General features: G+C 35.5%; 1 protein-coding gene across 8 annotated transcripts in view; it reads left to right on the top strand.

The window, feature by feature from the left end:
- LRRC28 (leucine rich repeat containing 28) overlaps positions 1–26,749 on the top strand; it is a 187,465-nt gene that overhangs the window by 150,723 nt on the left and 9,993 nt on the right. For 3 of the 8 annotated variants that reach the window (XR_016392020.1, XR_016392021.1, XM_022598839.3), the window contains 3 exons: positions 3,697–3,872; positions 5,550–5,709; positions 20,893–20,922. Coding sequence is in view for 4 of the 8 variants with exons in the window: in XM_022598839.3 (XP_022454547.1) it covers positions 3,697–3,872; positions 5,550–5,709; positions 20,893–20,922 (366 nt within the window). In the remaining 4 variants the exon portion in view is untranslated. The remainder of the gene's footprint in view (positions 1–3,696; positions 3,873–5,549; positions 5,710–20,892; positions 20,923–26,749) is intronic. The other 5 variants (XR_016392023.1, XM_022598842.2, XM_089906884.1 and 2 more) reach the window with 2 other exon arrangements.

The following is a 26,749-nucleotide window of genomic DNA, read 5'->3' on the forward strand; positions in this document are numbered from 1 at the left end:
TGTCTTGATTACCATAGTTTTACAGTAAGTCTTAAAATTAAAAAAAATTTTTTTTACTATTCTAGCTGCTTTGCATTTCTATATAAATTTTAGAATCAAAATTTCAATTTATATATATTTTTAAAAGCTTGTGATTTTAATTGCATTGAGTCTTTAGATCAATTGGAGGAGAATTAACATCTTAACAATATTAAGTCTCCCAGCCCATGATCACAATAAATGTCTAATTCCTTGTCTTAGACATCTTTTGTCTGATTTATCTCTAAGTATTTCATATTTTTCATAGTATCGTATATGGTATTTAAAGTTTTTTAAATTTCCAATTGATTGTTGCAACCATATAGAAATACAAATGATTTTGTATAACTGATCCTGTATCCTCCAAACTTGCCAAGCTCACTTACTAGTTCCAGTAGGGTTGTTTTTAGATTATCATGGACTTTCTACATACACTCATGTCTTCTGGGAAGAAAGTCAGTTTTACTTCTTCCTTTCAAATATGGTCATGTTTTGTTTCTTTTTCTTTCATGACTGTACTGGTTAGAAGCTCCAGTACAATGTTAAATAGTAGAAGCAGTGAAAGCAGACATGTTTGTCTTGCTGAACTTATGGGGAAAACAGTCTTTCAACATTAAGTATATATTGACTGTTGTTTTTTCATACATATGCTTTATCAGATTAGTAAATTCCCTTCTATTCCTAGTTTGCTGAAAGTTTTTTAAATTACGGACGGGTGTCGAATTTTGTTAGACCCTTTTTCCGCATCTATTGAAATGATTATATGGTTTTTCTTTTTTAGGTTTTAACATAGTGAATTACGTTGATTTTTTTAAGGTTAATATAATCTTGATTAATAAGATAAACTTCATTTGGTCATATGACTTTATACATTGTTAAATTCAATTTGCTAAAATTTTGTTTAGACTTTTTCCACCTATGTTCATGAATGATACTGGTTGTTTCTCTTTTCTTGTGTGTTCATCTGGTTTTGGTATCAGGACAATGCTGGCTTCATAGAATGAGTTGGGAAGTATTCCAACCTTTTAACTACAAATTCAACTTCATTAATAAATGTTGGGTTGTTCAACTTCTCTGTATCTTGAGTGAGCTTTGCTAATTTTTGTCCTTCAAGGACTTTTTATGAGCATAAAGTTGCTTCTTATATTTTTATTATCTGTAGAAATCGGACAATACCTCCTTTCTCATTTCTGATATTGGTAATTTGTGTCTTCTCTCTGATTAGACTAGTTAGAGGTTTATCGTTTTTATTGATCTTCTCAAAGTTCCAGCTTTTGTTTTCACTGATTTCTCTCTATTCCTTTCTTCTATGTCATTGATTTTCTTTATGCTCTTTATTATTTCTTTTATTTACTTAGGGCTTAATTTGCTCTCTTATTTCTGGTTTCTTTAGGTGAGAGCTATGTATGCAACATGTCCTTCTATGCAGTAATTATAATTATTGTTATAATGACCTTTTCTGCCAATTTTAACATCTGTCTTGGTTGTTTTCAGTTGCATTTTTTTTTCCTCATCATAGGTCATATATTGAAAAGCCTGGTAATTTTTGGTTGGATGCCAGACAGTGTGAATTTTATGATGCTGAGTGCTGGATATTTTTGTATTCATGTAACTATTCTTGATATATGTTCTGGGATACATTTAACTGGAAACAGTTTAATCTTTTCAGATATGGCTCTTAAGGATTTGTTAGGTGGGAATGGAATGGTGTTCAGTCTAGCACTAACTATTCACCACTACTGAGATAAGACCTTTTTGTGTACTCTACACAATGCCCCTTGAATTATGAGGTTCAAGTCTGACTGATAAGAGCAGACACTATTTCCAACCCTCTGTGACTGCTGGGCACTGTTACCTTTAATCTTTTCAGCTCGTCCTTTTTCCAGCCTCAGGTAGTTTCCTCATATGTGCTGATCAGTACTCATCTGAATACTCAAGCGGAACCTTTGCAAATCTCCAGAGTTCTCTCTCTGTACATCTCTCTCCCCTAAGGTTCTCTGTCCTGTGAACTCTTGCTGCTTTGGACCCCTGAACTCTTAGTTCCTTGTCCTCAGTTTAAGGTACCTACCGGGCTGTGACTGAGTACCCCTTCCCTGAGTTAACTTTTCTCTTCAATCAAGTCTCTGCTGAAATGTCACCTCCTCAGAAAGACTTTCTTTAATTATATTATCTAAAGTAGTACAGCTCTCACTCCCCTCTTCACTCTATTTTAGCATGTGTTTATCTTTTAATTGTCCATCTCTCCTCACTATGATAAGCTTCATTCTGATCTTAAGTATGTCCCTAACAGAATTTTATGCTCATATATATTAAATAATATATACAACAAAGTTCATAATAGCCCCAAACTGGAAACAGCCCATATGTTTACCAGTACTACACAGCAATGAAAATGAATAAGCTATAGTACGTGCTGTAGCGTGGATGCATCCCAGAAAGAATATGTTGACAAAAGGAGCCAGATACAGGATTCTTCATGCTATTGAAGAAGGCAAAACCAAACTATAATGTTAGAATTTGGAAAAATGGTTCCTTTTGGGGTAGAGGTTTTGCTTAGTAGGAGGGCCAGCGTGGCCTTCTGAGGCTCTTTTTTCTTGAGCTGAGTGGAGAAATTGAGTAAAATTAATTGAGTTCTAGGTCAGATACTGTCTTCTCTGTAGACCCTTCCCTAATTCCTTAGAAAAAGTCAGTTCCTCCACCTTCTCTGACCCAATATTAGAATAATTATATTGTAATTATTACATTTTTCAAGGGAAGGAGGTCATCTTTTGTTTTTTTAATTTAAGTATTTTGACTGGCGTATAGTAGGTGCTCTGGAAACATTTTCTGATGAAAGGAATGAGCAAATGCAGGAACTTGTAATGAACAAATAAGCTGAGGGCTTCTGCCTTCCAGTCCTGTGCCTTCTTCATTGCCTGTTTCTAGTTGAGGGTAGGGAGATTATCTCACGTTGTATCTGGAGAGCCAAGGCTTGTTGGCACCTATTTGTCGTTAGAGAAGAAAAGTGTTGAGACTTTTAGGTAAGCTGGTGGTCTCAGACAGGAGGTAGAATGAGATTGGACTCCTGAGTTTTGGTAACCCTGTAGCTAAAGGAACAAGGATGCCTCTGCCTTCTGGTTATGAGTGGCTGTAAGGAATAGGATGTGACTTGGCTTATTCAATAGGCTTTGCCAAGAATATTTTCTTCACAGGTTTATGGAAGGACCCAATAAAGTTATCTGCCATCATTACAGATCTGTTTGCTTTGTAGGGTTTTGTTCCCCCAACACAAAAATTTTGTTAAACCATGGTACTATAACTAAACAGAGTACTCTTTGTTCCTTTTAATTTTGAAAATTTCAATAAACATAAACTTGGAAAGGGTAAGAAAATGAGGATGAATAGAGCTTACAAAGCAAATTGTATAGACCCTATGAAGGAAATTTCTTCTAATTTTGTCCTTACTGGAAGTGCCTGGACCTCAGTGAAGATTTAGCTGAGTTCCAAATGATGCATCTAAATTTCTATGCCAGGTTTTATTAAGGAACCCAGAATAGCATCTGTTCAATTTGAAAAGAATTCTGCTAATTCATCAGTGTCTTAAAATTTTAAATGTATATTTTGATTAACATATTTTTATTGGCACATATAGTCATTTCCTTTTGGCTAATACTACTGTGAATGTGTGTCTTTCTGTAGCTGTGGTGCTCCCATTCAAGTGTCCGAGGTGAAGCTGCTTTCCTTTTCATCAGGGCAACTAACAGTTTTCCTCCCTGCTGAGGTGAAGGCCATAGGGACAGAGAAGGATCACGTCCTGCCTCTGCAAGAGCTGGCCATGAGGAGTCTGCATCACACCTACCACAGTTTTCTAAAAGGTACCCGGGACTTTTTTTTCTTTTCTTTTCTTTCTTTTCTTTTCTTTTTTCTTTTCTTTTCCTGCCTCTTATTCAGTGAGCTTAGGAATTGTGTTTTATGCTGTTTTAGTGTTCATTTTTCAAAATTGTGGTAAAATGTACATAACATAAAATTTACCATTTTAACCATCTCTAAGTGTTCAGTTCAGTGGCATTAAGTACATTTGCGTAGTTGTGTAATGGAACACTTTTTATAAGAGAAAAGTTTTAATATTTTATTTTAATATTAATATTTTATATTTTAATATTAAAATATTTTATCAACACTGAGCCCTTCAGCACCCCCTATAGACACAGAGAAGCATTCACTAAATATGGTCTTCAGTCACAAAGAACAGAGGTTAAAAGTTAAACTATGCAGTTTAAATGAGAGAAATTGGTGTTTGGGAGCACATATTTGGTGGAAGTGAGAAGGCTGGCAGAGGTACTTTCTTCCGTATCGAAAAATGTGCAAAGATCTTATCCTTAAAGCAAAGTTGGGTACTTCTTCCAACAGAGCAAGTTTTTGCCTTGTAACCTCCTTACACCTGAGAAATATATATACCTAAAGGGAAATTAATTTCAGGAGCCTTTGGCAGTATTACCACAGGATTTGGCGGTGTGTAGATGTCATAGGTGACATGGAGTGGACCTGTGATGCTTTAAGAAAGCACTAGGCAACATTAATAAGAAAATAATTTCAAGTGCTTTTAAAATTACTAAATGTTTTGTCTTTGCTTTAAAAAAAAAAAATGCATACAGAAACCTCTAACATTAAACTTCCAGGAATGTCTAATACAAATTAAGTTGTTTTTAAAAACTAAACAGAAAACTGAAATTATTCACCTATGAGCAAATTACATTTTTCAAAATGGTTATTGATAAGTCTGGACAGATATAAAAGATGATAAGATAATTTGTATTTCCTTCCTCAAGATGATTCAGTGATTTTTAGGTGTCACCTCATCATGACCGTTTCTCTCTCTAGATGTTTTACTCTCAATAGCAACCCAGTGTACATTTGTGCTCAGGATTGCCTGGGCCATTGGGATGTTTTGCTTTAAACGTTTCTTTTGTGTAGCTCAGACTAAACTGAGGAGGAAACACCCTATTTTTATTAGTGACAGCTCATGGGAGTGAGACAAGGAAAAGCTTGGTCTCATTATTTTTCATTTTCTTTGATTTCTTTGTTTCCCCTTTTCATTCTTTTCAGTAAATATAATTTAGCTTGAAAGATTCTAAATGCCCAATAGATTTAGGAAGAATTTAATGAAAGTCTGTTTCAGTCCCAGTCTTTTTTTTATTCTCTGTCTCTTATAGAAGTTTACAGACCCTCCCTCGGTAAACGTAATGCCTTTTCAGTCTTTGTTCTTAAAGAATATTTGGCCTTATTCTTTCTTGGCCTCTATCTCAGGACAGCTCAGGTTGCTCTTAAAAGAGTAGATTAAGGTTTTCTCTTAGTATCAAAAATGTAAAAAAGCATCTTTCATTTCCAAATAATGTTACATTTTTATTCAATGCCTATCGGATAACAGAATTTTCAACATGCAGTACTTTTCACTAACTGAATTTATTTGCTAACAATAAGAAATATTTTAAGAAGCCAAGTTTAAGGAAATCTCATTTTTTATTTGTGCATGATTTTCTCTTGTGTTCCAGATCTGGACTTTCTGTCTCCAGTCTCGTTACCCAGAAGTCTTCTGGAGCTGCTGCACTGCCCCTTGGGGCACTGTCACCGGTGTAGTGAGCCCATGTTTACGATTGTTTACCCCAAGCTATTTCCCTTGAGAGAGACGCCAATGGCAGGACTGCACCAGGGGTAATCATTCCTAAGTGGACACCAGGGCTTACACCTGGGGGAGGGGTGGGAACGTGGGGAAGGGTGGAGGACACACATAAAAGTGTTGGTAAGTCAGCAGCTTTAAAGGGGCATAGAATGCTTCCTGCCATACAGCTAAATGAAACAAATGCACATTTTCAGTATCACAAGAAAACTGGATTTCTCTTTATTACATTTTTGGTCTTATACAGAACGGTTTTATTGTACATGTTATTTAGAGTAGCTCATTCTTTGTAGGAGTGTTTTCCTGCTGTTTCCCTATTCACAATAGTCTTTAGGCAATAAGGAATGTAAGAACAAAATATTTGTTATATAATGGGTCCAGCTCAGCTCTTCTGTTTAATTCGCATTGCTAACTGAAAGTGTGTGGCTGAGCATTGTGTGTGTGTGTGTGTTTCTGTTTTGAATTTCTAACCCTTCCAAATAGCATTCTCTTACCACTGCCTGTTTCTTGGCACAGTGCCTTGAATTTGCTAAGAATGTTAACTAAGTAAAACCCCCCATTCTGGTAGTTTATTAAAAGAATATCAGACAATTAAAAATAGGACATGAAATGAAAAAATCCCCCATTAGCACAGTCTGAGCTTACAGATTTTCTAAATTTAGGATCTTCTAAGTTCACATTTTTCAAAGATGAAAAAAAATACTATAATACCTCACTTATCCATCAAATGTGGTATTTTGGGTTAGTACATTTTTCAGGATAACTTGTTACCCCTATTCAGTCCTAGAAGCGTTTCCTTTATAATCATTTTTGTAGAATGAGAGCAAGCGTGGGCAGGGTGCTGAACCTCTCAGAGCCTCAAAATGGGGAAAGAACAGCCTGCTGGGCAGGGCCATCTAAGGATTAGCAGATGATGAAGGCAAACACTTGGCATATAATGGGTGCTCGGCAAATGGTAGTTACCTTTTCCATCTCTCTACCCCCTCCTTCCCAAAACTGCATTTGTCTTTTTCTTACCCTGAATAATCCTATTTTGCTATACTTTCAGTTCCTGTTTCAACTTTCTGTATTTTTAATGTTTCCTGCTTTACTGTGCCTGCCTACAGAAGCCCTCCTCCAAACCTTGCTAATCTGCTACTTCTGATCAGAGGTGATCAGATCACCAAATTTAGTAAAATTCCATTTTAAATTAGAGTTGAAAGGACTGAGTCAGGATTTGAGTATGTTACTACATGAATAAAATTAACTAATAAAATAGGCACATCTATGAGGAGCAGTAGGGAATATCGGTCAAGTACACAGGCCCTGATTCTGACTTTCCTCTGGGAGACCTTGGGCAAATTACTTAACATCTCTGAGCTTCATCTTTTCATCAATAAAATGAGCATAGTAATAATATCTATTTAATCAGGTCATTGTGAGGATTAAATGAGATCATTTATGTAAAGAGCCCAGGATGGTGTCTGGTATGTAATAAATATTAAGTGACTTAACTATGATCTCTTTTTGTAGCTCAAAGACTTTTAAAAATTTATTTTATATATGTGTCTTTAGCAAATGATCTTCATATTAGTAAGATACCATCATAGGAAAATCTTCCATTAAACTACAGTAAAATCCTCCTGCATTGTTGTTGCACAATTTCCTATAGAAGATATTTTCTTACTAAAAATATGAAAATGAAAACAATTCAGTATGGTAAGGATGCTCTGTTAGTAGCTGATAAAATTCTAAATACCTGTTTGAAAAGATAAACTTTCTTTCTATCACGGTAATTAATTTGTGCAAATAAAGTAGATCCCTTAAATGAAGTTATTTTTGTGTTATCTTTATATGAAATTTGGGAAACTTGTTCAATAAGTATTTGCATATTTACTGCTACTTATTTCTCTGCTTAAACCTAGAAATTCAGTGTGAATATCTTATATTGCTTTAGAACATAAAATACAATAGTGTTAGTTTAATATAATGAGTGTATCAAATACATAGGACTTAGGCAATGCCCTTTTGTTAAGAAAAGCCAGAAGTGCCCATGTTAATAGCAAAAAATGAAATACCAAGATACAAACATGGCTTTCTGTGGTGAGTTAATGCTAAGATCTGAAACTGAGAATTTGTGTCTTTCATTTGGTCCACCAGACTTTGCTCCTTCCCACGTTGCTATGGAGATTGTGTTAAAAGCTTTGACTTTAGTTTCTACCATAGTTTTTAAAGTACTTTCTTTTGTAATTGAAAACCAAATACTTGAATTTCAATAGCTTATTGCTAAAAATAAAATCAATATTTTTAGTATCATAAACTCTAAAAGGTCTTGATAATATTATTTTTAAGTTTTCTAATATATTCTGTTCAGTGTTCATTGCTTCTTATAAAATAATACATTGTATCAGCCAATATCTAAATTAATGTGGACATCTGGCATTATTTTAAAAGAACATACTGAATATTCTTCTAAAATACCAAGTCCCATACGAGTGTTAGTTCCAACTTAAATTTAATACAGTCAATTAAAAAGAAATTACAGTATTTTGCATAAATAGTAAATACTCAAATCTTCAAATATTTATAGAAGAGAATAATGGCTAGTATGTTCATAACTTTTGATCATGACAGGCGTAGCAAATTTTCATTCCCCCAGATTACTGTTCATTTTTTAAAATGGAGAATGTCAACTCATAGGATTTTTTTTTAGTATAACATGTGTCTGGCTTTTCCCACACATGTATGCATCTCATAAGTTTTGTATTTCCCAAGGTTTTTCAAGGGTATTTTATGAGTTTCCTAGGGATACGTCAACGAAATACCACAAAACTGGGTGACTTACAGAGCTTCTATAGATATTGTCTCAGAGCTCTGAAGGCTAGAAGTCTGAAATCAAGATGTGGCAGGATTGGTTCCTTCTGAGGGCTGTGATGGAAGGATCTAATCCTTGCAGATGGCCATCATCTCCCTTCTTCTCTTCACATCATCTTACCTCTATGTGTGTCTATCTCAGTGTCCAAATTTCCCTTGTTTATAAGAACACCAGTGACATTTCACTAGGACCCTCCCTAATGACCTCATCTAACTAATTACACTGGTAATGACCCTGTTTCCAAATAAGGTTACTGTATTACTCTGCTAGGGCCACCATAACAAAATACCATAGGCTGGGTGACATAAACAACAGAAATTTAATTTCTCACAGTTCTGGAAGCTGGAAGTCTGAAATCAGGGTGCATGTGGTTAGGTTGTGCTGAGGGCTGTCTTCCTGATTTGAAGATAGCTGCTTTCTTGCTGCCTCGAGTGGCAGAGAACATGAGCACACATGTTCACAAGCTCTCCAGTGTCTCTTCTTATAAGGGCACTAATCCTATCATGAGGGCCCCACCCTCATGAACTCATCTAAACCTAATATCTCCAAAAGGCCCCATCTCCAAATACCATCACATTGGAGATTAGGACTTAAAATATGAATTGGTGGCAGGATGGGAGGACACAATTCAGTCCATAACAGTCACATTCTGGGGTTCTGGGGATTATGACTATAACATGAATTTGTGGGAGATACAGTTCAACCCATAACAGTCTGTCCTCCAAAAATCCATGTCCTTCTCAGATGCAAAATAAATTCACTCCATCCTAACACCCCCCAAATCCTAACCCATTCCAGCATCAACTCTTAAGTTCAGAATCTCATCTTAAGTATCTAAATCAGGTATGGATAAAACTCAGGTATAACTCGCCTTGGGACAAAACTCCTCTCCATCTGTAAACCTGTAAAACCAGACTGGTTATCTGCTTTCACTGTATATTGGTGGGACAGGCATAATATAGACATTCCCTTTACAGAAAGGAGAACAAGAGGTTCCAAAACTTAAAAGGGCAAATTCCATTAGATTTTAATGCTTGAGAATAATCCTCTGGCTAGATGCTCTGTCCTTTAGGCCCACTGGGGTGGTGGCCCCACCTCCTCAGCCCTAAGTGGGGCCCTGCCGTCTAAAGCCAAGGAAGTTGTCCCATCCTCTGGAATTGAGGAGGTGGCCCCATCCCCGGGGTTATTCTTCCCTTTACTTGATAGCTTGTTTCCTGCCTGTAGAATCCCAGAAGGCTGACCGCATGTCTTCACCCTGTCCCATCTCTGTCCTCTTTGATCCAAGCTGTCAGCCTTTCTGCTGAAATGGTTGACTGGATCCACAAGTCACATGCCTAACCTCTTTAGAAAAGGTTGTCCAGCCACATCCTTGGTGTTCTCTCCAGAACGTGCTTTCTCATTTTATACAATGTAGATAGCCTGAGAATTTTCCATATCCTCAAGTTCTGGTTCCTTTTTGCTGAACAATTCCCTCAATTTATCTTCCTCCTCTCACATTTTACTGTAAGCAGCAAAGAGAAACCAGGCCATGCCTTCAATGCTTTGCTTAGAAACATCCTCAGCTAAATATAGGCATACCCATCTTTTTGTGCTTCATTTTATTTCACTTCACAGATATTGCGCTTTTTACAAATTGAAGGTTTGTGGTAACCCTGTGTCAAGAAAATCTATTGGTACCATTTCTCCAACAGCATTTGCTCACTTCCTGTCTCTGTGTCACCTTTTGGTAATTCTCACAATACTTCAAACTTTTCATTATTATTATGCTTATAACGTTATGGGGACCTGTGATCAGTAATCTTTGATGTTACTACTACAGTTCACTGAAGGCTCAGATGATGGTTAGCATGTTTAGCAATAAATTATTTTTAAATTAAGGTATATACATTTTTTTAGACATAATGCTATTGCATACTTAATAGACTGCAATATAGTGTAAGTATAACTTTTATATGTACTGGGAAACCAAAAAATTTGTGTGACTTGCTTTATTGCTGTATTTGCTTTATTGCGGCAGTTTGGAATTGAGCCTGCAATATCTCTGAGGTCTGCCTGTATCCAAGTTCATCACCTAACAGTTCTATTTTCCATCCAACAGAACACAATTCAGTCAAGTCCTCTGTGCTTTATAACAAAGATCATCTTTCTCTCATTTTCCAATAAGACATTGCTCATTTTTGTCTGAGACCTCACCAGAAACACCTTTAACACTTGTATTTCCAGCAACATTCTGTTCATGACAATATGTGCATTCTCTAAGACAATAGAAGCTTTTTCTGTAGCTTTCCTCTTTCCTTTGTAAGCCCTCACCAGCTCTCCTTTAACATCTATATTTCTACCAATAGTCTCAAGGCAGAACTCTTCTAGCCTCTGCTACTTAATTTCAAAGCCACATCTAGATTTTTAAATATTTGTTACAGCAGCATCTCTTACCAGTAGCTGAATTTGTATTAGTTAGCAGTCTGCAGAGAAACAAAACATATATCTATATCTGTATTTGTAAATAATAAATATAGACAGAGATTGATTTTAAGGAATTGGCTCACATGACTGGGGAGCTGGCAAGTCCAAAACCACAGGGCAGGCTGACAGGCTGGAAATTCAGAAAAGAGTTGATATTGCAGTCTTAAGTCTGAATTTCTCAGGGCAACAGGCTAGAAACTCAGGGTTTTTAAGTTGCTGTCTTAAGGAAAAGTCCTTCTACTTCTTTGCTCTAAAGGCCTCCAACTGATTGAGTGAGGCCCACCTTATGGAACGTAATCTGCTTTACTCAAAGTCTACTGATTTAAATGTCAGTCACATCTAAAAAATACCTTCACAGCAACATCTAGACTGATATTTGACCAAACAACTGGGTACCATGGTCTAGCCAAGTTGACACATAAAATTAACCATCACAGACATTCAAAAGGTCTCACTTAAATCACCAGGATGTTTTGAAACAGAAATTGCCAATGGCCCAGAATCCCAGTGTTCCTTCCCATATCGCTTGGGTTAAGTTTGGGCCATAGCAGATATTAACAGTGTACACTCAGGTGTTGGTGTGGTGACATCTCTGCTTTTGTACAGTGAGGCCCTGGGCTGGAATGAAAGAACTTATAGGCCTTAGGGGTCAGGAGACCCAGCTGGAAGTTGAGCTGTGTTACTTAGTACTGTAAGATAGGTACCATTATTAGATTGAACTGTGTGAATCATATGCCTTCCATGTGGTTCAACCTAATATAACCCCCATGTTACAGGAGTAGGAGGGTGTGGAACTGAGGGACAGGAAGATCAGAAACTGGGCCAAGCCCTCATAGCAGAGCTGGGATTTGATCCATAGCAAGTCTGGCTCCAAATCCATGTTTTAGACACTATGCTGTAATTAGCTACTGAGTGAATCACTACATATGAAGAAATTTTGAAATGGTACTATAAATATAAAAATGAAAATAAGCTCTAATCTGAACAAGATACTTTTGAAATATGTATGTGTGTACACATATACATATATGTGTGTGTGCTCTAAAGAAATCCAGCAGGATGTAGATCTAACTCTAAACTGTGGTTACCTTGGAAGGGAGGAATGTAGGGTTATGGAGTAGTCAGGTGGGGACTTTAATTTTCAATTCTATATAATACAGAATCATTTGAATATTTTCAATAAGGATGTATTTTTATAAATACACAAAATAACAATTAAAAAATAGTATGTATCTAAAGGAACTTTAAAAAATCCTTTGCTTAAAGCTTTATATAGGTTAAAAAAGACAAGGAAAGGTTCTTGGAGCAATTTTTTTTTAAGTTTAGGTAAAAATGTTTTTAAACAGGTTACACAGTGATATCCAATTTTTGTCAGCTCTGGGTATATCTATATATATATAAATATATACATATATATACACATCCATATATAGTCTTTTACATATATATGTGTATATGTATATATATATATATATATACACACACATATATATATATATATATGTATATATATAGTGTTGGCCAACAAAGTTCGTTTGGGTTTTTCTGTAACATCTTATGGAAAAAACCTGAGCAAACTTTTTGGCCAACCCAAAAGTTTAAATTGTTAAATACGTAGAAAACGTCTTGAAGGCTCACTGAAGGAACAGTGGTTTTCGTTGAGTAGTGTTGAATTTTTACAACAAACTGGTGTCACTTTAAAAATTAAAAATAATGTTTAATTATTAAAACATTAGTAGACCAGTGGTTTCTTTTCTACTTATTTATTTGGGGGGAGACAAAATAAATCTGTTCAAGTCATATGTTATCATCAAAGCAAAATTAGGAAATAGAATTCTGCAAAAGGAAATTGTATCAAATGGAAGTACTGCCACTGGAAATGACAACTGTTAATATTTTAGCTTAAAGTAGAATATCTCTTAGTTGACTTCCTAACTGAGGATCCAGATTCTTCATGCTTCCTATTCCTTTTTTTTTTTTTAATTGGGGTAAGAACATTTAACTTGAGATCTACCTTCTTAACAAATTTTTAAGTGCACAGTATAGTATTAACTGTAGGCACTATATTGTACAGCAGCTCTCTAGAACTTACTCATTTTGCATAACTGAAACTATACCCATTGAACACAACTCCCATTTCTCCCTCCCTGCAGTCCCTGGTAACTCACTATTCTACTCTCTGCTTCTGAGTTTGACTATTTTAGATATCTCATGTAAGTGTAATCATGTAGTATTTGTCCTGTGACTGTCTTATTTCCCCTACCATAATGTCTTCCAGGTTCATCCCGTTTTTGTTTTGTTTTGTTTTTTGTGGTATGCAGGCCTCTCACTGTTGTGGCCTCTCCCGTTGCAGAGCACAGGCTCCGGACGCACAGGCTCAGCGGCCATGGCTCACGGGCCTAGCCGCTCTGCGGCATGTGGGATCTTCCCAGACAGGGGCACGAACCCGTGTCCCCTGCATCGGCAGGCGGACTCTCAACCACTGCGCCACCAGGGAAGCCCCCATCCCATTTTTAAGGCTGAATAATATTCCATTGTATGTGCATACCACATTTTTTTAATCTATTCATCAGTCAGTAAACATTTAGCTTGTTGCCATATTTTGGATATTGTGAATAATGGTCCAGTGAACATGGGAGTGCAGATATTTCTTTGGGACCCTGATTTCAATTCTTTTGGATATATACTCAGAACTGGGACTGCTGGATATGATCATTCTAGTTTTAATTTTTTGAGGAATTATTTTGCATAGTGGCTGCACCATTTTACATTCCCACCAACATATGTAAGGATTCCAATTTCTCTACACCCTTGCCAACACTTATTTTTTTGTTTGTCTGTTTTTTTAGAGCAGCCATCCTAACAGGTGTGAGGTGATATCTCATTGTGGTTTTGATTTGCGTTTCCCTGATGATTAGTGATGTTGAGAACCTTTTCATATACCTGTTGGCCATCTGTATGTCTTCTTTGGAGAAATGTCTACTTAAATCCTTTACCCAGTTTTAAATCAGATTGTTTTTTTTGCTACTGAATGATAGGAGTTTCTTATATATTTTAGATATTAACCCATGATCAAATACAGGGTTTGCAAATATTGTCTTCCATTCTGTTAGTTACGTTTTGCTTTTGTTGATGGTTTACTTTGCTGCTTAGAAGCTTAGTTTGATGTAGTCCCACATGCCTATTTTTGTTTTGTGGCTTGTGGTTTTGGTGCCATAGCCAAGAAATCATTGCCAAGACTAATGTCAAGTAGCTTGTGCACTATGTTTTCTTCTAGGGGTTTTAAAGTTTCAGGTCTTCTGTTTACGTTTTTAATTCCTTTAGAGTTGATTTTTTTGTGTATGGTGTAGGATAAGGGTCCACTTTCATTCTTTTGCATATGGATATCCAGTTTTCCCACACTATTTGTTGAAGAGATTGTCCTTTTCCCGTTGTATATGCTTGGCTTCCTTGTGGAAGATCAGTTGGCTGCATATGTGTGGGTTTATTTCTAGCCTGTCTATTCTGTTCCAGTGGTCTATGTGTCTGTCTTTATGCCAGTACCATACTGTTTTGATTACTGTAGTTTTGTGGTATATTTTGAAATCAGGAAACATGATGCCTTCAGCTTTGTTCTTTTTTCTCAAGATTTGTTGGACTATTCAGGATCTTTTGTGGGACCATATGAATTTTAGGATTTTTTTTTTCTATTTCCATTTTTTAAAAGCCATTGGAGTTATTTCCAAATAGCTCAGAATAATGCATCCACTCATTTACTGATTTATCCACTCAGTTAGCAGACATGCATTGAGCGTCTACTGTGAGCAGGGCACTGTGGTAGTGATGACAGCATGGCTTCAGTCGGCTGCTTTGAAGCTCAGATTTACAGAGCTTGGTTCTTTCAGGAATTCTCCATGGTCTTTTAAGCCAGAGTAATTACATGAGAGGACCAGATGTCTGGGTAACTGTTGTGCCTTGCAATAGAGACCCATTTGTTACAGGGCATGCAGAACTGTCTCTGTCTTATTACTTCCCTTTGTCTGTTACAACAGCTTAATATTCCTTCCTCCCACTCACTAGTAGTTTATTTTAAAATAATATCTTCTATATAACACTTATATCGTTAAATCACTTATCACTTGTGAAATGTTTCACATTTCCTTACACTTGCTTTTTGTGGGTATTACTTTCATTTACTTTTTTTTTAACATCTTTATTGGAGTATAATTGCTTTACAGTGTTGTGTTAGTTTCTGCTGTATAACAAAGTGAATCATCTATATGCATACGTATATCCCCATATCTCCTCCCTCTTGTGTCTCCCTCCCACCCTCCTTTTCCCACCCCACTAGGTGGTCGCAAAGCACTGAGCTGATCTTCTTGTGCATGCAGCTGCTTCCCACTAGCTATTTTACATTTGGTAGTGTATATATGTCAATGTGACTCTCTTACTTCGTCCCAGCTTACCCTTACCCCTCCCTGTGTCCTCAAGTCGATTCTTTTTTTTTTCTTTTTTTTCGGTACGCGGGCCTCCCACTGTTGTGGCCTCTCCCATTGCGGAGCACAGGCTCCGGACGCACAGGCTCAGCAGCCATGGCTCACGGGCCCAGCCGCTCCGCGGTGTGGGATCCTCCCGGACCAGGGCACGAACCCGTGTCCCCTGCATCGGCAGGCGGACTCTCAACCACTGCACCACCAGGGAAGCCCAAGTCCATTCTTTATGTCTGTGTCTTTATTCCTGTCTTGCCCCTAAGTTCATTAGAACCATTTGGGTTTTTTTTAGATTCCATATATATGTGTTAGCATACGGTATTTGTTTTTCTCTTTCTGACTTACTTCACTACGTATGACAGTCTCTAGGTCCATCCACCTCACTACAAATAACTCAATTTCGTTTCTTTTTATGGCTGAGTAATATTCCATTGTATATATGTGCCACATCTTCTTTATCCATTCATCTGTCGATAGACACTTAGATTGCTTCCATGTCCTGGCTATTGTAAATAGTGCTGCAGTGAATATTGTGGTACATGACTCTTTTTGAATTATGGTTTTCTCAGGGTATATGCCCAGTAGTGGGATTGCTGGGTCATATGGTAGTTCTATTTTTAGTTTTTTAAGAAACCTCCATACTGTTCTCCATAGTGGCTGTACCAATTTACAATCCCACCAACAGTGCAAGAGGGTTCCCTTTTCTCCACACCCTCTCCAGCTTTTATTGTTTGTAAATTTTTTGATGATGGCCATTCTGACCGGTATGAGGTGATACCTCATTGTAGATTTGATTTGCATTTCTCTCATAATTAGTGATGTTGAGCATCTTTTCATGTGTTTGTTAGCAATCTGTATATCTTCTTTGGAGAAATGTCTACTTAGGTCTTCTACCCATTTTTGGATTAGGTTGTTTGTTTTCTTGATATTGAGCTACATGAGCTACTTGTATATTTTGGAGATTAATCCTTTGTCGGTTGATTCATTTGCAAATATTTTCTCGCATTCTGAGGGTTGTCTTTTCATCTTGTTTTATGGTTTCCTTTGCTGTGAAAAAGCTTTTAAGTTTCATTAGGTCCTATTTGTTTATTTTTTCTTATTTCCATTTCTCTAGGAGGTGGGTCAAAAAGGATCTTGCTGTGATTTATGTCATAGAGTGTTCTGCCTATGTTTTCCTCTAAGAGTTTTATACTGTTTGGTCTTAATTTAGGTCTTCAATCCATTTTGAGTTTGTTTTTGTGTATGGCATTAGGAAGTGTTCTAATTTCATTCTTTTACATGTAGCTGTCCAGTTTTCCCAGCACCACTTATTGAAGAGGCTGTCTTTTCTCCATTGTACACTCTTTCCTCCTTTATCAAAGATAAGGTGACCATATGTGCGCAGGTTTATCTCTGGGCTTTCTATCCTGTTCCATTGATCTATATTTCCGTTTTTGTGCCAGTACCATACTGTCTTGATTACTGTAGCTTTGTAGTATAGTCTGAATTCTGGGAACCTGATTCCTCCAGCTCCTTTTTTCTTTCTCAAGATTGTTTTGCATATTTGGGGTCTTTTGTGTTTCCATACAAATTGTGAAATTTTTTGTTCTAATTCTGTGAAAAATACAATTGGTAGTTTGACAGGGATTGCATTGAATCTGTAGATTGCTTTGGGTAGTAGAGTCATTTTCACAATGTTGATTCTTCCAATCCAAGAACATAGTATATCTCTCCATCTGTTTGTATCATCTTTAATTTCTTTCATCAGTGTCTTATAGTTTTCTGCATACAGTTTTTTGTCTCCTTAGGTAGGTTTATTCCTAGGTATTTTATTCTTTTTGTTGCAATGGTAAATGGGAGTATTTCCTTAATGTCTCTTTCAGATTTTTCATCATTAGTGTATAGGAATGCAATAGATTTCTATGCATTAATTTTGTATCCTGCTACTCTACCAAATTTACCGATTAGCTCTAGTAGTTTTCTGGTAGCATCTTTAGGATTCTCTATGTATAGTATCATGTCATCTGCAAACTGACAGTTTTATTTCTTCTTTTCCAACTTGGATTCCTTTTATTTCTTTTTCTTCTTTGATTGCTGTGGCTGAAACTTCCAAAACTTGGAAGTGGGCAACCTTGTCTTGTTCCTGATCTTAGTGGAAATGCTTTCAGTTTTTCACCATTGAGAACGATGTTGGCTGTGGATTTGTCATATATGGCCTTTCTTATGTTGAGGTAGGTTCCCTCTATGCCTACTTTCTGGAGAGTTTTTATCATAAGTGGGTGTTGAATTTTGTCAAAAGCTTTTTCTGCATCTCTTGAGATTATCGTATGGTTTTTATCCTTCAATTTGTTGATATGGTGTATCACATTTATTGATTTGCATATATTGAAGAACCCTTGCATTCCTGGTATAAACCCCATTTGATCATGGTGTATAATCCTTTTAATGTGCTGTTGGATTCTGTTTTCTAGTATTTTCTTGAGGACTTTTGCATCTATGTTTATCAGAGATATTGGCCTGTAGTTTTCTTTGTTTGTGACATCTTTGTCTGGTTTTGGGATCAGGGTGATTGTGGCCTCGTAGAATGAGTTTGGCTGTGTTCCTCCCTCTGCTATATTTTGGAAGAGTTTGAGAAGGATAGGTGTTAGCTCTTCTCTAAATGTTTGATAGAATTCACCTGAGAAGCCATCTGGTCCTGGGCTTTTGTTTGTTGGAAGATTTTTAATCACAGTTTCAATTTCAATGCTTGGATTCGTCTGTTTATATTTCCTATTTCCTCCTGGGTCAGTCTCAGAAGATTGTGCTTTTCTAAAATTTGTCCATTTCTTCCAGGTTGTTCATTTTATTGGCATAGTTGCTTGTAGTAATCTCTCATGATTCTTTGTATTTCTGCAGTGTCACTTGTTACTTCTCCTTTCTCATTTTTAATTCTATTGATTTGAGTCTTCTCCCTTTTTTTCTTGATGAGTCTGGCTAATGGTTTATCAATTTTATTTATCTTCTCAAAGAACCAGCTTTTAGTTTTATTGATCTTTGCTATTGTTTCTTTCATTATTTTTCAGTTATTTCTCATCTGATCTTTATGATTTCTTTTCTTCTGCTAGCTTTCTGTTTTTTTTGTTCTTCTTTCACTAACTGTAAGGTTAGGTTATTTGAGATTTTTCTTGTTTCTTGAGGTAGGATTACATTGCTATAAACTTCCCTCTTGGAACTGCTTTTGCTGCATCCCATAGGTTTTCGGTCGTCGTGGTTTCATTGTCATTTGTTTCTAGGTATTTTTTGATTTTCTCTTTGATTTCTTCAGTGATCTCTTGGTTATTTAGTAGTGTATTGTTTAACCTCCACTTGTTTGTATTTTTTAGTTTTTCTTTTCCTGTACTTGATATCTAGTCTCATAGCATTGTGTTCAAAAAGATAGTTGATATGATTTCAATATTCTTAAATTTACCAAGGCTTGATTTGTGACTCAATATATGGTCTATCCTGGAGAATGTTCCATGAGCACTTGAGAAAAAAGTGTATTCTTTTGGTTTTGGATGGAATGCCTTATAATTATCAATTCAGTCCATCTTGTTTAATGTGTCATTTAAAGCTGTGTTTCCTTATTTATTTTCATTTTGGATGATCTGTCCATTGGTGAAAGTGGGGTGTTAAAGTCCCCTACCACCATTATTGTGTTAGTGTCAATTTCCCCTTTTATGGCTGTTAGCATTTGTATTGAGGTGCTCCTATGTCAGGTTCATAAATATTTACAGTTGTTATATCTTCTTGGATTGATCCCTTGATCATTATGTAGTGTCCTTCTTTGTCTCTAGTAATATTCTTTATTTTAAACTCTATTTTGTCTAATATGAGAATTGCTACTCCAGCTTTCTTTTGATTTCCATTTGCATGGAATATCTTTTTCCCCTCACTTTCAGTCTGTATGTGCCCCTAGGTCTGAAGTGGGTCTCTTGTACATAGCATATGTATGGGTCTTGTTTTTGTATCTATTCAGCCAATCTGTGTCTTTTGGTGGGAGCATTTAGTCCACTTACATTTAAGGTAATTATCGATATTTATGTTCCTATTCCCATTTTCTTAATTGTTTTGGGTTTGTTATTGTAGGTCTTTTTCTTCTCTTGTGTTTCTTGCATAGAGAAGTTCCTTTAGCATTTGTTGTAAAGCTGGTTTGGTGGTGCTGAATTCTCTTAGCTTTTGCTTGTCTGTAAAGGTTTTAATTTCTCTGTTGAATCTGAATGAGATCCTTGCTGGGTAGAGTAATCTTGGTTGTAGGTTTTTCCCTTTCATCACTTTAAATATGTTCTGCCACTCTGTTCTGGCTTGCAGAGTTTCTGCTGAAAAATGTGATGTTAACCTTATGGAGATTCTCTTGTATGTTATTTGTTGCTTTACGCTTGCTGCTTTCAATATGTTTTCTTTGTATGTAATTTTTGATAGGCTGATTAATATGTGTCTCAGCATGTTTCTCTTTGGCTTTATCCTGTATGATACTCTCTGTACTTCCTGGACTTGATTGACTCTTTCCTTTCCCATATTAGGCAAGCTTTTGAACATAATCTCTTCAAATATTTTCTCAGACCCTTTCTTTTTCTCTTCTTCTTCTGGGACCTCTATAATTCGAATGTTGGTGTGTTTAACATTCTCCCAGAGGTCTCTGAGACTGTCCTCAATTCTTTTCATTCTTTTTTCTTTATTCTTCTCCCTGGCAGCTATTTCCACCATTTTATATTCCAGCTCACTTATCCGTTGTTGTGTCTCAGTTATTCTGTTATTGATTCCTTCTAGAGTATTTTTAATTTCAGTGATTGTGTTGTTCATCACTATTTGTTTGCTTTTTAGTTCTTCTAGATCCTCATTAAATGTTTCTTGTATTTTCTCCATTCTGTTTCCAAGATTTTGGATCATCTTTACTATCATTACTCTGAATTCTTTTTCAGGTAGGTTGTGTATTTCGTCTTCATTTAATTGGTCTTGTAGGTTTTTACCTTGCTCCTTCGTCTGTAACAAATTTTTTTGTCATTTCATTTTTTTTTTTTTTTTGGATGGGTGGTGCTGTATTCCTGTCTTACTTGTTGTTTGGCCCGATACCTCCAGCACTGGCGTTTGCAGGCAGTTGGATAGAGCTAGGTCTTGGTGCTGAGATGAGGATCTCTGGGAGGCCTCACTCTGATTGATATTCCCTAGGATCTAAGGTTCTCTGTTAGTCCAGAAGTTTGGACTCGGAGCTCTCACCACAGGAGCTCAGGCCTGACCTCCAGCCTGGGAATCAAGATCCCACAAGCCAGTCACTGAGGGTCCCTCCTGTCCCCTTAGGTGTCCATGGTCCCCCACCAGTGCCTGGTAGGTGCCCTAGTTGTGTTGGTATTACTTTCTTCTGTGAAGCCAGTTGACATCAGTAATACTGACATTAATTGCTTACTTACGTTTGGGTTTGTTTTTTTTTCTTTCAGCAGAAGCCTATTTGTTGGCACCAACTTAAGGTAACTTATGCAATTTTGCACGGGTAAAATACTCCTCAACAAATTTAAGTAAATTGTTCTTAACTTTTTCTTTCTCATTGTATCACTAAACAATCATGTACTGACCATCTGCTGGGTGCCAAACTCTCTACTAGGTATTAGGGGTTCAGTTATGACCAAACCACCTGATACTTCTTTTCCCATACATATCTCACCCGTAAAGTTCTAGGGCATGGGCAGATCTAGTAGAGAAGCATGTGTATATTTAAGTCTTTGGTTCTGCACACAGAATCTTCCCATGAGAGACAGTCATTAACCATAAATGTAACAAGAAATACCATATGTTATTAGATGATTCTCACATAATTCTCTTACATGGTAATATGTTCACAGGCTTGGGATTTCATCTGATCGATTCTTTCTAATATTATTTTTCTTCTGGCTTGAATTTCTGTATGAGTCAAGGATATGCTTTTTGTTTCTAATCAGAAAATAGGTTTATAAAGAAAACACCACATTTCTTACGATTTTTGTGGGCTCCAATATATGCAACAACATTGTGATTTTTTTCTTAAAAATAATGGTATTTATTTTAAAACTAAGCTGAAATGCTCTTTCTTCTGCCTTGCCTATAAGTATGCTCAGAGATTCTAAAGCAACAAATGTCATGTCTGATGTTCTTTGTAGAATTTATCAGCATCTGTTTCCTAATTCTAGAGTTTATTGCTTAGCTAAAAGTTTCTCCCCTGAAACTATCATGTCTCTGGTTCCACAGTTCTGTAATTTTTTTAAAGGACCTAACCAACACAAATGCATTGTTAAGGCAGTAGACTTGTTGACATACTTGTAACAACTTAGATCATTAATGAAGCAAGCAGATACAGTATGCTCTTAGATGAGTTTCCCAAAAGTAAATAAGTACACATATTACTCAGCCATTGAAAAGAATGAAATAATGCCATTTGCAGCAACACGGATGGACCTAGAGATTGTCATACTGAGTGAAGTAAGTCAGACAGAGAAAGAGAAATATTGTATTATATCGCTTATGTGTAGAATCGGAAAAGAAATGATACAAATGAACTTATATACAAAACACAAACAGACTTAGAGAAGGAACTTATGGTTACCACTGGGGAGGGGATAGTTAGGGAGTTTGGGATTGACATGTACACACTGCTATATTTAAAATGGGTAACCAACAGGGACCTGTTGTAAAGCACAGGGAACTCTGCTCAACATTATGTAACAACCTAAATGGGAAAAGAATTTGAAAAAGAATAGATACAGGAAGGAATTTGAGAAAGAATAGATACATGTATATGTATAACTGAATCACTGCTGTACACCTGAAAGTAACACAACATTGTTAATCAACTATACTCCAATATAAAATAAAAAGTTTTTTTTAAATAAATAAATACACAGGCTTGGGATTTCTTTGTAGCACAAATATGACACCTCCATGTTACCCACCCTACCCCCTTGAGCATCATAAGGAGTTAATGATGATCCAGTGAGCAGTATGCATCAGTGAATAACAATCCCATATCTTTATGGAATTGGATTTTTTTGCTTAGAACCTTAATTTTTAATTAAATGGCTGTGGTATGAAGTGCATCACTTCTATGAATGATTTTTCAGTTAACATAATTACCTTTTAAAAAAACAGGAAGAAATAAGTTTAGGTAGCTGATCCTCAAAATTGCACTTGCCTTTTAAGATCATTTTGTGCCTGAGTTTCATTTCAGTTGTTATTTATACAACCATATATATTCTGGTGTAGCAAATTATCTGAACTAGGGTTCTAACCAACTTTAGTTTTTTTTTTTTAAAGTAAGGTAATACAAAGTATCTAATAACTTAAAATTCACATAACTTCCTGAGTTAAGAAAAATCTCAAAATTGATGCCTGCCTTTTCATTTTCTTACGAGTATAATTTGCAAAGTAGAAAGTTTTAATTTTGATCAAGTCAAGTTTATCCATTTTAATTTTATAGCTAGTGCTTTTTGTGTCCTAAGAAATCTTTACCTACTGCCAAGGTCATGAAGATGTTCTCTTCAATTTCATTGATCTGTGTCTTTCTCTCAGTCAGTACCAAACTGTCTTGATTACTGTAGTTATATAGTAGGCCTTAATAGCAGGTGAAGTGATACTTTCACTTTAATCTTCTCTTTCAAGATTGTCTTAACTATTCTAAGGTCTTTGCTTTTCTGTAGAAGTTTTAGAATAAGCTTATCTTTGTTTCCAAAGAACAAAGATAAGCTGGATTTTGTGCTGGATTTTGATAAGAATTGCATTTAATCTATAGATTAGTTTGGAGAGAATTGACATCTTTACTATTTCTGAGTCTTCCAGTGCATGAACACAGTATGTCTCTCCATTTATTTAGGTATTCTTTTATTTCTTTCATCAGCATTTAATAATTTTAAGCATCCTTAAATGTTTTAAGTTTATACCCAAGTATGTCACTTTCTTTGTGTGATTATAAATGATATTATATTTTAAAAATTCAGTTTCCATGTGTTTATTGTTAGTATACGGAAATATGACTAATTTTTATATTTTGATCTGATTGCTTGCAACCTTGCTGAATTTGCTTAAGAGTCTAGGAGTATTTTTTATAGATTCCTTGGCATTTTCCATGTAGACATGTCATCTGAAAGTAGGAATAGTTTTTATTTCTTCCTTTCCAGTCTGTATGCCTTTTATTTCTTTTTCTTGCTTTATTGACTAAGGTGGTGAAAATGGACATCACTGTCCATTTTGTATGGACATTTTGTATGATGTAAGCAGTAGGTTTTATCAAATATTTATCAAATTGAGAAAGATCCCCTTTATTCCTGGTTTGCTGAGAGTTTTTTTTTTTTAATCATGAATGGATGTTGTCTTTGGTTAAATACTTTTTGAGTTCATTGATATCATACTAATTTTTTTTTGTTAACCTGTTGATGTATTGGATGACATTGATTTTCAAATATTGAACCAGCTTTACATACCCAGAATAACTCCCACTTGATTGGAGTGTATAGTTCTTTTTATAATACATTTCTGTATTTAATTTGTTAATACTTTCTTGAGGATTTTTATATCTCTGTTCATGAGAGATATTGGTCTGTAGTTTTCTGGTTTTGTACTCTTTGTCTGGTTTTAGAGTCGGAGTAATACTGGCCACATAAAATGAGCTGGGAAGTGTTCCTCCTCTCCTATTTTTCTGAAAGAGACAGTGTAAAAATTCCTCTTAGTACTTCTTTAAGTGTTTGATAGAATTATCCAGTGAAACAATATGGGTGGACCTGGAAATTTCTCGTTTTTAATTACAGACTCAATTTCTTTAATAGTTATAGGACTATTCAGGTGGGCTATTTTATCTTGGTTGAGTTTTGGTAGTTTGTGGTTTTCAAGGGATTCGTCTGTTCTCAGTTGGCAAATTTATTAGTGTGAAGTTGTTTAAGGTATTCCCTTATATCTTTTTAATGACTGCAGAATATGTATTAATATCACCTGTTTCATTTCTTATATTAATTTGTGTTTTCCTTTTTTTAATCTTTGTCAGTCTTGCTAGAGATTTATCAATTTTATCGATCTTGTTAATCCTAGTGAAGGTTTTAATTTCATTGGTTTCTCTTCTTTACTTCCTCCTACTAGCTTTGGATTTATTTTGCTCTTTTTTTTTTTTTTTTTTTTTTTGGAGGGGGAGGTTAGGGTAGAAACTTAGAGTATTGATTTAAGACCTTTCCTATTTTCTAACTTAAGCATTTAAAGCTATTAATTTCTCTGTCAGCACTGCTTTACTATGTCTCAAAATTTTTGATATGTTGTATTTTTATTTTCATTGTTGAAGTTTTTATACCTTTGATACCTTTTATACCTATAATCCTTTTATACCTTTGCTGTCATTCATTTCACTATTCATCTGTTGTAATCATGCTACATTGTTACCCTTATTACGTGAAACAAGTTAATTTTTAGATCAATTGAAAATTATAAAAATAAAAGATTTTATTTAACTTTATTCCTTCAACAACCTTCCTATTTATTTATTTATTCATTTTATTCGGAAGAATGTTTTTATTTTTAAAATTTTTATTGATGTATAGTTGATTTACAATACTACATTAATTTCAGGTGTACAACACAGTGATTCAATTTTTTATAGATTATACTCCATTTAAAGTTATTATAAATACTGGCTATATTCCCTGTACTGTACAATATATCCTTATAGCTTATTTATTTTATACATAGTAGTTTATGCCTCTTAATCCCCTATGTCTATCTTACCCCTTCCCCTTTCCCTCTCACTGGTAATAACTAGTTTGATCTCTATATTTATGAATCTGTTTCTGTTTTGTTATATATATTCTTTGTTTTATTCTTTAGATTCCACATATATGCGATAACACGCAGTATTTGTTTTTCTCTGTCTGACTAATTTCACTTAACATAATATTCTCCAGGTCCATCCATGTTGCTGCAAATGGCAGAATTTCATTATTTTTTATGGCTGAATTATATTCCATTCTGTATCTTAGCTATTATAAATAATGCCGCTATAAACATTGGGGTGTATGTATCTTTTCTTGTTTTCTTTGGTTGTATACCCAGGAGTGGAATTGCTGGATCATATGGTAGATCTATTTTTAGTTTTTTGAGGAACCTCCATACTGTTTTCCGTAGTGGCTGCACCAATTTACATTCCCACCAGAAGTGTGCTAGGGTTCCCTTTTCTCCACATCCTTGCCAACATTTGTTATTTGTAGGCGTTTCGATGATAGCTGTTCTGACAGATGTGAGGTGCTATCTCATTTTGGTTTTGATTTGCATTTCTCTGATGATTAGCAATGTTGAACATCTTTTCATGTGCCTATTAACCATCTGTATATCTTCTTTTGAAAACTGCCCATTCATGTATTCTGCCCATTGTTTAATCAGGTTGTTTGGTTTTTGTTTTTGTTGTTTGTTTCTTTTTGATACTGAGTTGTGTGAGCTGTTTATATATTTTGGGTATTAACCCCTTATTGGTCATATCATTAGCAAATATTTTCTCCAATTCAGTAGGTTGTCTTTTCATTATGTTGATAGTTTCATTTGCTGTGCAAAAGCTTTTAAGTTTAAGTAGGTCCCATATGTTTATTTTTGCTTTTGTTTCCTTTGCCTTAAGAGACAGATCCAAAAAAAATGTTGCTACAATTTATGTCAAAAGTGTTCTGCCTATGTTTTCTTCTAGGAGTTTTATGGTTTCCAGTCTTAAATTTAGATCTTTAATCCATTTTGAGTTTATTTCTGTATATGGGGTGAGGAAATGTTCTAATCTCATTCCTTTACATGTAGCTGTCAGTTTTTCCAGCACCACTTACTGAAGAGACTGTCTTTTCTCCATTGCATACTCTTGCCTCCTTTGTCATAGATTAGTTGACCATAAGTGCATGGGTTTATATCTGGGCTTTCTATTCTGTTCCATTGATCTATGTGTCTGTTTTCGTGCCAATACCATACTGTTTTGATGACTGTAGTTTTGTAGTATAGTTTGAAGTCAGGAAGCATCCAGCTTTGTTCTTTTTTCTCAAGATTGTTTTGGCAGTTCAGGGTCTTTTGTGGTCATACTGAGTGAAGTAAGTCAGACAGAGAAAGACAAATATCATATTTCACTTATATGTGGAATCTAAAAAAAGGGCACAAGTGAACTTATTTACAAAACAGAAGTAGAGTCACAGATGTAGAAAACAAACTTATGGTTACCAGGGGGTAAGGGGGGGAGGGATAAATTGGGAGATTGGAATTGACATATATATCCTACTATATATAAAACAGATAACTAGTAAGGACCTACTGTATAAATGTGAA

Source organism: Delphinapterus leucas, chromosome 2 (genome assembly GCF_059928025.1).
Source record: "Delphinapterus leucas isolate spDelLeu-1000000601 "Yukka" chromosome 2, BTC_Dleu_Yukka2, whole genome shotgun sequence".
NCBI classification, from domain to species: domain Eukaryota; kingdom Metazoa; phylum Chordata; class Mammalia; order Artiodactyla; family Monodontidae; genus Delphinapterus; species Delphinapterus leucas.